At 41.7% G+C, this 11,368-nt stretch overlaps 1 protein-coding gene across 1 annotated transcript in view; it reads right to left on the bottom strand.

Moving 5' to 3' along the window:
* Positions 1–11,368, bottom strand: part of Tmem182 (transmembrane protein 182) — a 47,013-nt gene that overhangs the window by 6,992 nt on the left and 28,653 nt on the right. Inside the window, exon 4 of the mRNA XM_031367345.1 lies at positions 10,584–10,721. Within this exon, the coding sequence (XP_031223205.1) occupies positions 10,584–10,721 (138 nt within the window). The remainder of the gene's footprint in view (positions 1–10,583; positions 10,722–11,368) is intronic.

Below are 11,368 nucleotides of genomic sequence, written 5' to 3'. Positions count from 1 at the left end.
GAGACAGGGTTTCTCTGTGTAGCCCTGGCTGTCCTGGAACTCATTCTGTAGACCAGGCTGGCTTCGAAATCAGAAATCTACCTGCCTCTGCCTCCCAAGTGCTGGGAGTAAAGGCATGCACCACCACTGCCTGGCTTGGGAGTGAACTATTTAAACAACTAATGTAAGATTTAGTCAGGAGAACATGTACAAGCTCTATGATCAAGAAGGGAGTGAGGTAGCTGTTACATTGTAGCTAGACTAATCAAACAAATCATCAGTTTGAATTGGAGCTACATATCACTACTAAAAATTTGAAAAGAATAAAAACCAAGGATGAGCCTTCTCATGTTAGAGCAAATTCACAATAGCAGATAATAGGTGATAGAAATGAGAAACCTAGATAATGGAACAACACAATGTAACAATGAGTGCAATGAAACAATGTAACTAGAACAGAGAACTGGTGCAGAGATGAGCATGATAAAACAGTGTAGCGATGGGTACAATGAAACAACGTAACAATGAGTGCAGTGAAACAATGTAGCGGTGAGTGTGATGAAACAGTGTAACGATGAGCACCTCCACAGACTCAGACCTCCCACAAACCTATCTGTAAAGGAGCTGAGGATAAGAAACCCGTCAAATGGCACAATTTTCAAAGTAATCACAGTTAACATCACCAGTATTAACTATGTCAAAGTGATGGGGGTGGGGGTTGATGTCAGTGAGTGGACTGGGTACTACAACAAAATGCAGAGCCTAATCTAGTCCTGAAAAGGCATCATACCCAAATCCAACATCATTTCAAGAAACTGTAGGCCTGTGCTCTTCAAAAATTCCAAATTCCTAAAAGTCAAAGCAGAATTAAATCTGGTTTGATGGAGACTTGAGTGGCACATGTAAACACTATCCATAATCCAGGGTCAATTCCTTTGTTATAAAAGAAATTAATATGATGGTTACAGAAAGGATAAGAGAGGGAGATGGATGGAAGCACTTGAAACTTTGGTGTAAAGTTGAAGACACTCCCAAATCGAGAAAAGTAAAATGACTTCAAGGTAAGGGAGGGAAGTAAGCCTGTGGTCACATGTGCTGGGAGGGACATGGTGGAGAGGAAGGAAGACATCATGTGGATCCATTGGAAAAGATGTCCTTGTCCCTTGTCCCTTTGGTAGGACATTGGGACTTCTCGTAAGCAATCACACAGTGAGTTGACAATGGAGTCTGCCCATGCGACAGCACTGTTTACATGAACTCTCTATTATCTCTTTGTAGTCTAGGATTTTGTTACAGAATGTGAACACTGACAGGCTAGGGTAACAAAAGAACTACACTTCAAACCTACCTGCCACACTGACTTTAGAAGAATAGAAATCAGTGCTAAGATTAGGCAGCCATTATCTTTAAATAAAATTATTATTAAATGCATTAATATTAAAATTATTTCAAAAGCCCAAGCTTATTTGCAATTAAATTTTATGATACCTGTTTTCTGGAGTCTAATTCTAAAATTTATTAAATGGCTCACTAAAGGAAAAAAAAATCAAAGAATGGTCTTGAAGACCATTAGAATTTATGGTCATGCTGAAAAAAATGAATAAGTAATTTAGTGGCCCAAAAGATACATGGAAACTCTCATAGACAACAGGTACAAGTGGCACTTAACCTATACATTTTAAATGTATCATCTCACAAAGTTATTATTTCCTTTTATATGCCTAAATACAGTTTGAAAGCCTCTCCCCTCCACTTCCCAGAAACAAAAGGAATAACATTCAGTTACAGATGGACATTGAGCATAGTCATCAATGATGGGAACAATCAGAGAGAGGATAAGTAACCTACGGACTCCGCCAAGGCTCCAAGGCCAAAGTATTCCCACATAACAAGAAAGCTGGTCCTGTGTCATACACACAAACAAAAGCAGAAGAAGGATTTACTATAAAACCGTTCTCTCTGTTCTATTAAAAATATTTAGAAGCACATTTCTATGCAGGAGATGAGGCAAAGAAATGAAGGCTTTTTCTTTTAAAGAAGTAAGGTAAATTGTCAAATATCTATGCTTGCATCTAGTAGTATGTGTATGTGTGGTGAACTAAAAGAGATATCCCTCATAGTAAGAGGCATTTGAATACTTGGTCCCTGTTGGTATTTGGGGGAAGGTTAGAAGTTCTGCCTTTGTTGAAGGAGGAGTGTCACTAAGAATGGGATTAGAGAGTAAAACATCTCTCCTACTTCCATTTCATTTTCTGTCTCTCTCTCTCTCTCCCTCCCTCCCTCTCTCGCTCTCTCTCTCTCTCTCTCTCTCCCTCCCCGTTCCATGTACATTTGAAGATGTAATCTCTCAGCTTCTGGTACCACACCTGCCACTTGCCACTATGCCCCCCATAACATGACAGACTTATATCCCTCTGGACATGTAAGCAAAAAATAACCTTTTCTTTCATAAATTGAGTTTGTCATGATGTTTTACTGTAGTAGCCCAAAGGTAACTGATACAGTGTACATGACTTCTTAGAAAAGATTTTTTTGAGAGTGACTTGAAATGATAAAGTTGTTTTTGTTTGTTTGGTTGGTTTTGTTTGCTTGGTTTTTTTGTTTTTGTTTTTGTTTTTATGAGACTGGGTTTCTCTATGTAACCCTGACTGTCCTGAAACTCACTCTGTAGACCATGCTAGCCTTGAATTCAGAGATCCACCTGCCTCTGCCTCCCAAGCGCTGGGATTAAAGGCATGTGCCACCACTGCCTGGCTCAACTGTTATTGTAAAACTACATTTCCTGTGTCTTCATTTAAACAAAAGATGGTAATGGCTTATTTCTGAAGAATTACAAATCCAAGGTAATTCTTTGGTTACTGATAGACAAGTTAATTGGCAAATCGCTTCAATTTTAAATGGACTTAGGAAAGACATATAATTTTAAAAGTCATAATTTTAAAAATGCCATTCCAAGGAAGTTAAGTAAAAAGAAAATTAGAACTGTGGTCAATGGTTTTGTCTCATGTTAAACTCTAGTATTTTGGTGTGTTTTCTAATTTGGTATGCTTTCTTTTTCTCATTCTTTTAAAGTGTGAATAAGTGAGTTTTTTGGGGGGGAAGTAAATATCAGGAAGCCATAATATACTTATCCCTTGAGGAAGTCTGTCATCTCTTTTCAGTATCCCAGTCCCCCTCTACTAAGTCTCACTGTGAATTAGACTTTAGAAGATTTTGCAAGTGAAGGCCATACAGCCAGTGGATTCTCCTGGCATTCTACACTAAGCATATATAACCCCTACCCCCACACACACATAGTTTATGTTAGACATAAACAGTAAACAGCACCTTGTTACCAGCGTGTTTGTCCATTCACCTGCATGTGAATATTTGAGGAATTCTAGGTGTGGACTGTCATGAATTAATCTACAGTAAAGGAATTGTTTGGTGCTACTTTGCCATCTGCATAGAGATCTGAAGTAGCATTTGCATAGGTCAAATAGTTTTATGAGGGAGGGTATCAATAATCTCTTTTATTGAGTACCTGGCACACTGACAAGATGACCCTGATTTGAGTTGATGCTTGGTGGGAGCTGAATTATTTTCTTTCCAGCCTCAACATCCTAGCTGCCCTGCTCAGCCCTACTGAAGACACAGTTCTTGAAAAGCAACAGAATCCAACCTAAATTCTAAACTAACCCTAACCTTTAAGCCAAGCTCTTGATGCTCAGTGGTGCTATGGAACAACTACATTGTCTAAAGTCTGAAGCATGGTGGGGGGGGGTCATTTTGTGATCAGTTGTTTTGGGGTCCTTCATTTGAAAATAATTCAACTTTTCTGACTTGGAGAACATAAAATAACATATGAATCAGTATGAAATACAAGGAGGCTTAATTGTAAAACACCTGTGAAGTAGCCTCCAACCTAGAAATCAGAACATTACTCATGCTTGTGCCCATTTGGCTGTGGTTCCTGTGGAAGGAGATATGCTTCTCCAATATTTAAGGACTATTTCTAGCCTTTTGTTGAAAATATTAATATTTGCAACTAAGAGAAAGAATGAGGTGACACAGGGCTGGCTGCCTGAGAACAGGCAATGATTCAGATGGAATCTCAAAGTCCCTTCCTATAGCAGGTTAAATTTTAAATTAGCATACTACCTATAATCATCTTAAGATAGCACATTTACAATTCTGTTGTCATGCAATTTAATGACATCCTGACTGCCTAAAACATATCAGTGTTTGAGACCTCTGTGCATTTCCACAAGATGTGTGTGCCTTACCAACAGGGACTCATGCAAGCTGATCCCTCTCACAATTAGTTCTACTACTAAGTTCATTCCTCTATATGTTATAATAAGAGAAAGGGGAAGTCTGCCAATTGCACATTTGCAAGATGATAATACTTCTCATTATATTCTAATGCATTTTCCAAGTAATTTCATAAAAATTGCATTCATTAAAACTAAGACTGCTTTTCTGGGCAAACAAGCTAAATGTCCTTTAAAATATGTTAAATTGTGTTTTATAATAATTTGTTGTTTCTTCTTTAGACTAAAAGGTTATTGTTTTTTCTTAGAATCAAATGATACTCTGTTTAATGTATCTATTTTGGAAGTTTAAAACAACTGATACATTGTGTCCAACACTCTTGACTCTTCTCCATTCATTCTTCTGAGACTTCTCCTCTGGTGCTTCTGCAGCCTTTTATGTTAGTCCTAACTGCTCTTGCACTTATAACCAGTTTACCAGTCCACCTAACTGACATTCAGCACTGCACAAAACACCCTCCCCCTTTTTTTCTCTGGAGTCATGATTTTTATTTAGTCAGTTGACCCTATATACTACATACAGGGCTTCCCAAGCACGTATGATAATTTTCACCCTTAAGCATTCCTGTGCTCAATACAATGAACTGCATTGAGAAATGGGAACTAAGAGAGAGTTCTCTACAAGCATTCGAGCTGCAAGGGTGACTTACTTTAAGGGTGATTTTACTCACAACCACTGAGTTTCAGGATGTGTTTGAAAGGCACAAGTCTGGATTCTGACCACTCTGGTTCTCATCACACATTTCTGGTTGGACAGATTTTCACTTTGAAGTAACTCTGGGCATGTTCTCCACTTCTCCATCTGTTACTTCATTGGTAAGTGGTGATCACTTACTTATGAGATCTCGTATAAGAAAGAGGTCATGGGGAATGAGATGAGGCACAGCAGTCAGCACTGTGCTTGAAATATGTTCTCCTTAAGAAGCATCAGCTAACATCATTATCACCATCACCACTATCAACACCATCACCATCACCATCCTCATCATCAGGGGTTGGTATGAGTTAGTGCTAATAGCTAGGGAACGTTATGTGCAGTGTTCTACAGCACACAGAATTTCATGTGATGCTGCTGTATCCCAACGTGTCTAGAAGAAAAAAAAAATCGTCTCCTCCTTGTTCCTTCCAGCTCTGAGATCTTAGGGCAGGGGTTTTCAGCCTTCCTAATGCTTCCTAATGTTGTGGTGACTCCCAACCATAAAATTACTTTCCCTGCTACTTCATAATGGTAATTTTGTACAGTTATGAACTGTAGTGTAAATATCTGTGTTTTCTGACTGTCTTAGATGACCCCTGTGGAAGGGTTTGAGCAACCACACTGCCTTGGAAGCTAGACAGTTTGCCTCCCATGTTTTTCCACAAGTGTCCACCAGATGGCACCAGTCCTCCCACAGTCTCATCACCATGGACTTTTGATAAACACAAACTAATCCAGAGTTAGACTCATCCATCTGGAGGGTGTTTTCTGCTTTGCCTTTCCAGTTAATCAAATCCCCTATCCCTCCCCATCAGCCCTCTCATTACAAGAAGTGAAAAGTATTTGTAGAGCAGCTTCTTAGCAGAGATCAATATGGCTGTGCCAACGAATCCATACTAAAATGGGCTCCAGACCAAGCAGAACTTAACAAGGTGGAAAAGTGTAAGAAGTTATAAAAGTTAGTAAATAAACAAATATGGTATTCCTCAGAGACTTACTACTCATTGTTTCTCAGCAAAGTCGCTGTTCAGGGGGAAATTGACAGGCAAATAGATGGAACGAGAAAGGATCATTATGAGCGAGGTAACTCAGACCCAGAAAGACAAACATGGTATGTACTGATAAGTGGGTATTAGCCATAGAAAACAGCATAGTCATGCTACAATCCACAGACCCAAAGACGCTAAGCAACAAGAAGGGCTCAAGGGATGATGCTTGAATCTCACTGAGAAGAGGGAATAAAATAAACATCAAGGGTGGATAGAGGGAGGAAACTGGGTGGGAGGGGGTGGGAGAGATGCAGGGGAGAACAAATGTGGGGAGGACAGAGGGAGAGAGAACTGGATTCAGGTAGGGGGCCGTCTCTGGGATCAGCTAGAAAGTTAGGACAATGGAAACTCACAGGAATCTATGACTATGACTCCTAGCAATAGGGACTATGGAACTGGAAACAGACAGCTCTTATAACCAGGCAAGGCTTTCAACAGAAGGACAAGGACACCAACCCAGCCACAAAACCTTCAACCCACAATTTGTCCTGCCTACAAGACATGCGGGGATAGGAGCCTAGCATAACTGTCATCAGAGAGGCTTCACCCAGCAACTGATGGGAACAGATGCAGAGACCCACAGCCAAACACTAGGCAGAGCTCGGGGAAGCTTTTAGAAAAGCAGGAGGAAGGATTGAAGGAGACAGAGAGGTCAAGGACACCACAAGAAAACCCACAGAATCAACTAACCTGGGCCCATAGGAGCTCACAAAGACTGAACCACCAACCAGGGAGCATGCATGGGATGGACCTGGGCCCTTTGCACATATATGACACATGAGCAGCTTGGTTTTTATGTGCGACCTCTTACAGCAGGAGCAGGGGCCATCTCTGGCTCTGTGGCCTGCCTTTGGGTGGCTTCCCCGTAACTGGGCTGCCTTGTCTAGCCCCAACAGGAGAGGATGCTCCTGGTCCTGCTGCAACTTGACATGCCAAAGAGGATTAATACCCATGGGAGGCCTTATTCTTTTCTGAGGAGAAAGGGAAAGAGAGTTGGGGAAGGAGAGGGCAGGAGGAGAGATGGGAAGAGAAACTGCCATCGGTATATAAAATAAATAAATTAATTACCGAAAAAAAATCTTCACAGATCTTTCCTGTGTAGGATTGGGTGAGGCGGACTTGCTTTAGCTACTATGTGGCATTTGCCCAAAATATCAGACCCAGGATAGTGGGAAGTGCAGTTTAGGAAAGCTTTCCCATGAAACAACAGTACCAGCACACGAAGGTACCCTGAAGGCGCAGGTACCCTGAAGGAGCAGGAGGGTGGAGAGGTCTTCACACTCCCCTAACACGGCTGTTCTGAGGACATCCAAACTGCAGCTCTGCAGATGATCAGCTGGGGGGGCTTTTCCTGCTCCAAGGCCGTGAAGCAGGAGGCACGTGTCAGAACACAGTTCTATCAACCACTCTGTCCTCAAACACCTCCAGCCCAAGAGTGCTCAGAGTGAAAAGAGGGCCCTGGGCTTTGGGAAATGCTTCATTCCCTGTTAGGAAGTTCAGCTAGCTTCTGGATTATTCTGGAAGCCTACTCAGTAGGAAAGTCATGTCTGAAAGTGACGTTAGCCAAGCCACCATAGCCTTGTACGTATTTATTCCTAGCGGGTCTCTTCATACAGAGTGTTCTGTGTTTGACAGGCATAGGCGCTGTTCACTGCTTTCATAGTATAGGCATTTGGGAAGCCAGGGCAGCTGGAGACCTGTGAGCCTCCCCTGTCAGCAGGTTCCTTCTTCATCCTTTCTTGCTCCGTGTCCTGTCATCTTCTGCTCTGACTAGGGCCTCTCCACATACTTCCTCCTGTTCCATATATGTAAGAGTGTGGCTGGACAAGATTTGCAGAGTACCCTCCCGGGAACCTCATGCTCAGTCCCAGGCAGAGGGAAAGGAACCTCTGAGCTAAACCCACTGGCTTCTGTTTTCTGGGACGATCACTTCTTCCTGCACCTAGGACATCTCCAGTATGAAGTTGCTGTGGGTGCTCCTATCACATGCAGAAATAAATCTGGTTTCTTAGGAAGAAAGTACAGGTAGCTTTTGCTGAATCCTTGAGCTTCTGATAAAAAAGAAGCCACAGATTCCATGGTCTTCAAATCAATCTTTTTTGCCCCTGGGGGAGGGGCAAGTACAGGGTGAAGCCACACTGCTCTCCAGACCCTGCCCTGAGATGGCACAGCATGGAGTTATCATGGACCAACCCTTTGCCTACTCAACAGCTGCAACTTCAGTGAAACTCTGCCAAGCATGGAATGCCCTGCCCAGGCTTCTGCTGATGACAAAGAGCCTCTGGACCCGTACACGCCCGGAATGGTCACTGGGAATTCAGTTGTGCCCTTCCCTAAGATTCATCTGTCCAGTGAATACTCAGTCTTGTTTGTGGCATTGGTAAATTGGCCGCACTACCCTGAGACTGAACTGCACCTGTTTCTAAGTGCCTGGCAGAGCATAGTAGAGAAGCAAGGTGACCTGACAGTCAAGAAAGGGATGGTCTGAGAAGCCCTAGGAAGAAGGGGAGTTTAGAACTCTCGGCCTGTAGTCTGAAACTTCCTCATTTTGAAATTCATGAAATCTAACTAAATGAAGTATTCGAAGCTCAATTCAGTGCAACTCTGCATTCCACATGGCACAAGGAAATCATTCCTGGATGATGAATCTAGGGCAAGAAAAGCAGCCTGTGTTTCTCATGGTTCTCCATAGTATATCATGTAACTTTGAAAGGATAAATTTGTTAATATTATTGGTAACAGACAGATGTAAGATTTTAAAATTCTTCTGTTGGTAGTGTTCAGTTTTAACATGAGTTGTTGACATCACTATTGCTTAAAGTCTGCATTTTATGGTAGAACTCTGTAGTGGAATGTTAGCTTTGTTCATCTCTAAACACATGACCTTTTCTGCCCCAAACAATACAATGAACTTTCACGTTTTGTTTCAGGTAATGTTATTTTTCTTTATACTCTTGCTAAATCATGCACACATGTTTTGTAACTGTGCCAGCCATCAAGAAAATTAAAAGCAAGAGAATCTATTCTCATAATCACCTAGATTCATAGCTTTCAGGATAGGCACTACCGCTGCTTAGAGGAAAATGGCATTTAAAAAGAAAATCTCTTCCAAAAAAACATGGAATATCCTTTACATAAAACATCCCAAATAGGAAAATGCATAGAAACAGGTAGATTAGTAGTTTCATGTAGAGGGAAGATGGAGTTCCTTTGCAATATTATTAAAATATTCTGAAGTCACATGGTGGTGATATTTGTACAGGTCCATGAATGTACTAAAAATCCCACTGAATTACATACTTAAAAATGGGGGATTGAGTGGTATGAGGGTTCTTAGTAAAGATGGGAAAAGATTAAACAGCCATGAGCTTTATCACATGCTAAAGAAAGGCATCAGAAGACGGGATAAAAAGGACAGAAGCAGTTAAACAGACTGCTCCCAGAATGATGCTGTGTTAGCCGAGAGGCCCTGTGTGACTGTTATCTTTACTATGAGGAGCTAAGCACTGGGTTATGTAAACAGGGTACTGATGACTGATCATTGATTAAGGTGAAGGACAGCATCATGGGCTGCCCCGAAATGATTCTAAAGACAGCAGAGCTACCCATCAATTCTTTTCCCATAGTCTTCATTAGGGCTTCATATAGAAACACTACATTCTCACGATGGCAGAACATAGCACTAACATGGTGAGTTTGGTCATGCATCCTCAAGTCCGTATGTCCTGTTGGCTTGTTGTTATTGTTGTTGTTGTTGTTTGTTGTGATTTTGTTCTTTGTCTGCTTGACACATACTGGAGTTACCGGACAAGAAGAAACCACAATTGAAAAGATGCCTCCATATAATTGGCCTACAGGCAAGTCTGTGGGGGCATTTTCTCAATCAGTGTTTGATAATGGAGGGCTTAGCCCATTCTGGATGATACTAACCCATGGACCAGTAATCCAGGGTTATGTAAGAAAGCAGGCTGAGCAAGCTAGGGGGAGCAAGTCAGTAAGCAACACCTGCGTGGTATCTGCTCCAGTTCCTGCCCCGACTTCCTTCTGTGATGGATGGACGTTGACTAGAAAGTGTGAGTGAAATAATCTTATTTCCTTCTCAAGTTGACTTTGGTCACAGTGTTTTGACACAGCAATGGGAACCCTAACTGAGACACCATCTACCACTCTAGAAATGTGATCATTGTCATATCAGCTTCCCACTTAAATATATATAATGACATGGTATAGAAGACACACCACAGATAAGAAATTGTAAACAATTATCCCTTACACACATCAGGGTGAGTCCCTAGGCTCCGTGTTCACATTTGTCTACATGTCTACGTTTTGTCTACATGGTATTTACATTCACTAGGCAATCGCTGCCAGCTCACGGGAAATGTGAAGTTTGGAGAAAGTACCAGGCATATGATGAGTGCATAAGAACTCCAGTATCTTAGCATCATGGTATTGCTACTAATAGACGTCCAAACTCTAGATATATGTCTAAAACAAAACTATGGGGAACATGACTAGAAATCATGCCTTGGATGCTATACCTACCTGAGGCAATGTATGAGCCTCCTCCAGCTTTATAAAGGAAGTGACTGGAAAAGGGGGCTGCGCAGATGATCAGAAAGCTGGCAGTCAAGGCGGCCACTACCCCCAGGAGCAACAGGACTGCCCAGAAGCCACGGTAAACTGAAAATCCAAGAACAAAGAAAGAAACATGTTAGCCCTGGTTGTAGCAAGCCACGGAGAATTCATTTCTCTGACCACACTTTCCTCTTTGGAAGCAGGAATATTTAAGGCTCTGCCTGGTGTGACCATAGATCGGCGATTTGCACCAGCTATTCAAGGGCCACACCAAGGCAACCTTGTAGTTTATAGACATGGACTCATCTCGCTAAGGTGATATCTCTTCAGTGGTGATAAGCCTAGCCAGAGGGCTGGTTTCTATATAGACCATGGCTCTCAGGGAAACGATTCGTAAGATAATAAAAGCTACAGCACTAAGAACGGTTTGTATCAGAAAAAGAATATAAAAGATAACATTTAAAATCAGATGTGTATGGAATGAGGTTGTGTTAAATATTTGTATTACAGGAAGGAAGTGTCGGCATGGTGTTGTTTGGACATCTCTTACTCAAGGACAGACAGGGCAGAGGTACTCCGTGCAGCTGGTGATTAATGGATTGTGGGTCTGGTGATTTATAGTAATCAAACAAAAAAGGCATGCTAATGATCACTTTTGAGCTGGATAATTACCAATCTATTAAACAAATTCATCATTTCCCTAAGGCAAAAAACGCTAAAATGAGTTCTCGTTTGTGTAAGCCGGGTGGGCT

Source organism: Mastomys coucha, unplaced genomic scaffold, assembly GCF_008632895.1.
Source record: "Mastomys coucha isolate ucsf_1 unplaced genomic scaffold, UCSF_Mcou_1 pScaffold14, whole genome shotgun sequence".
In the NCBI taxonomy this organism is placed as follows: domain Eukaryota; kingdom Metazoa; phylum Chordata; class Mammalia; order Rodentia; family Muridae; genus Mastomys; species Mastomys coucha.
The sequence above is the reverse complement of the archived record's forward strand: the minus strand, read 5'-3'. Positions and strand labels throughout refer to the sequence as shown.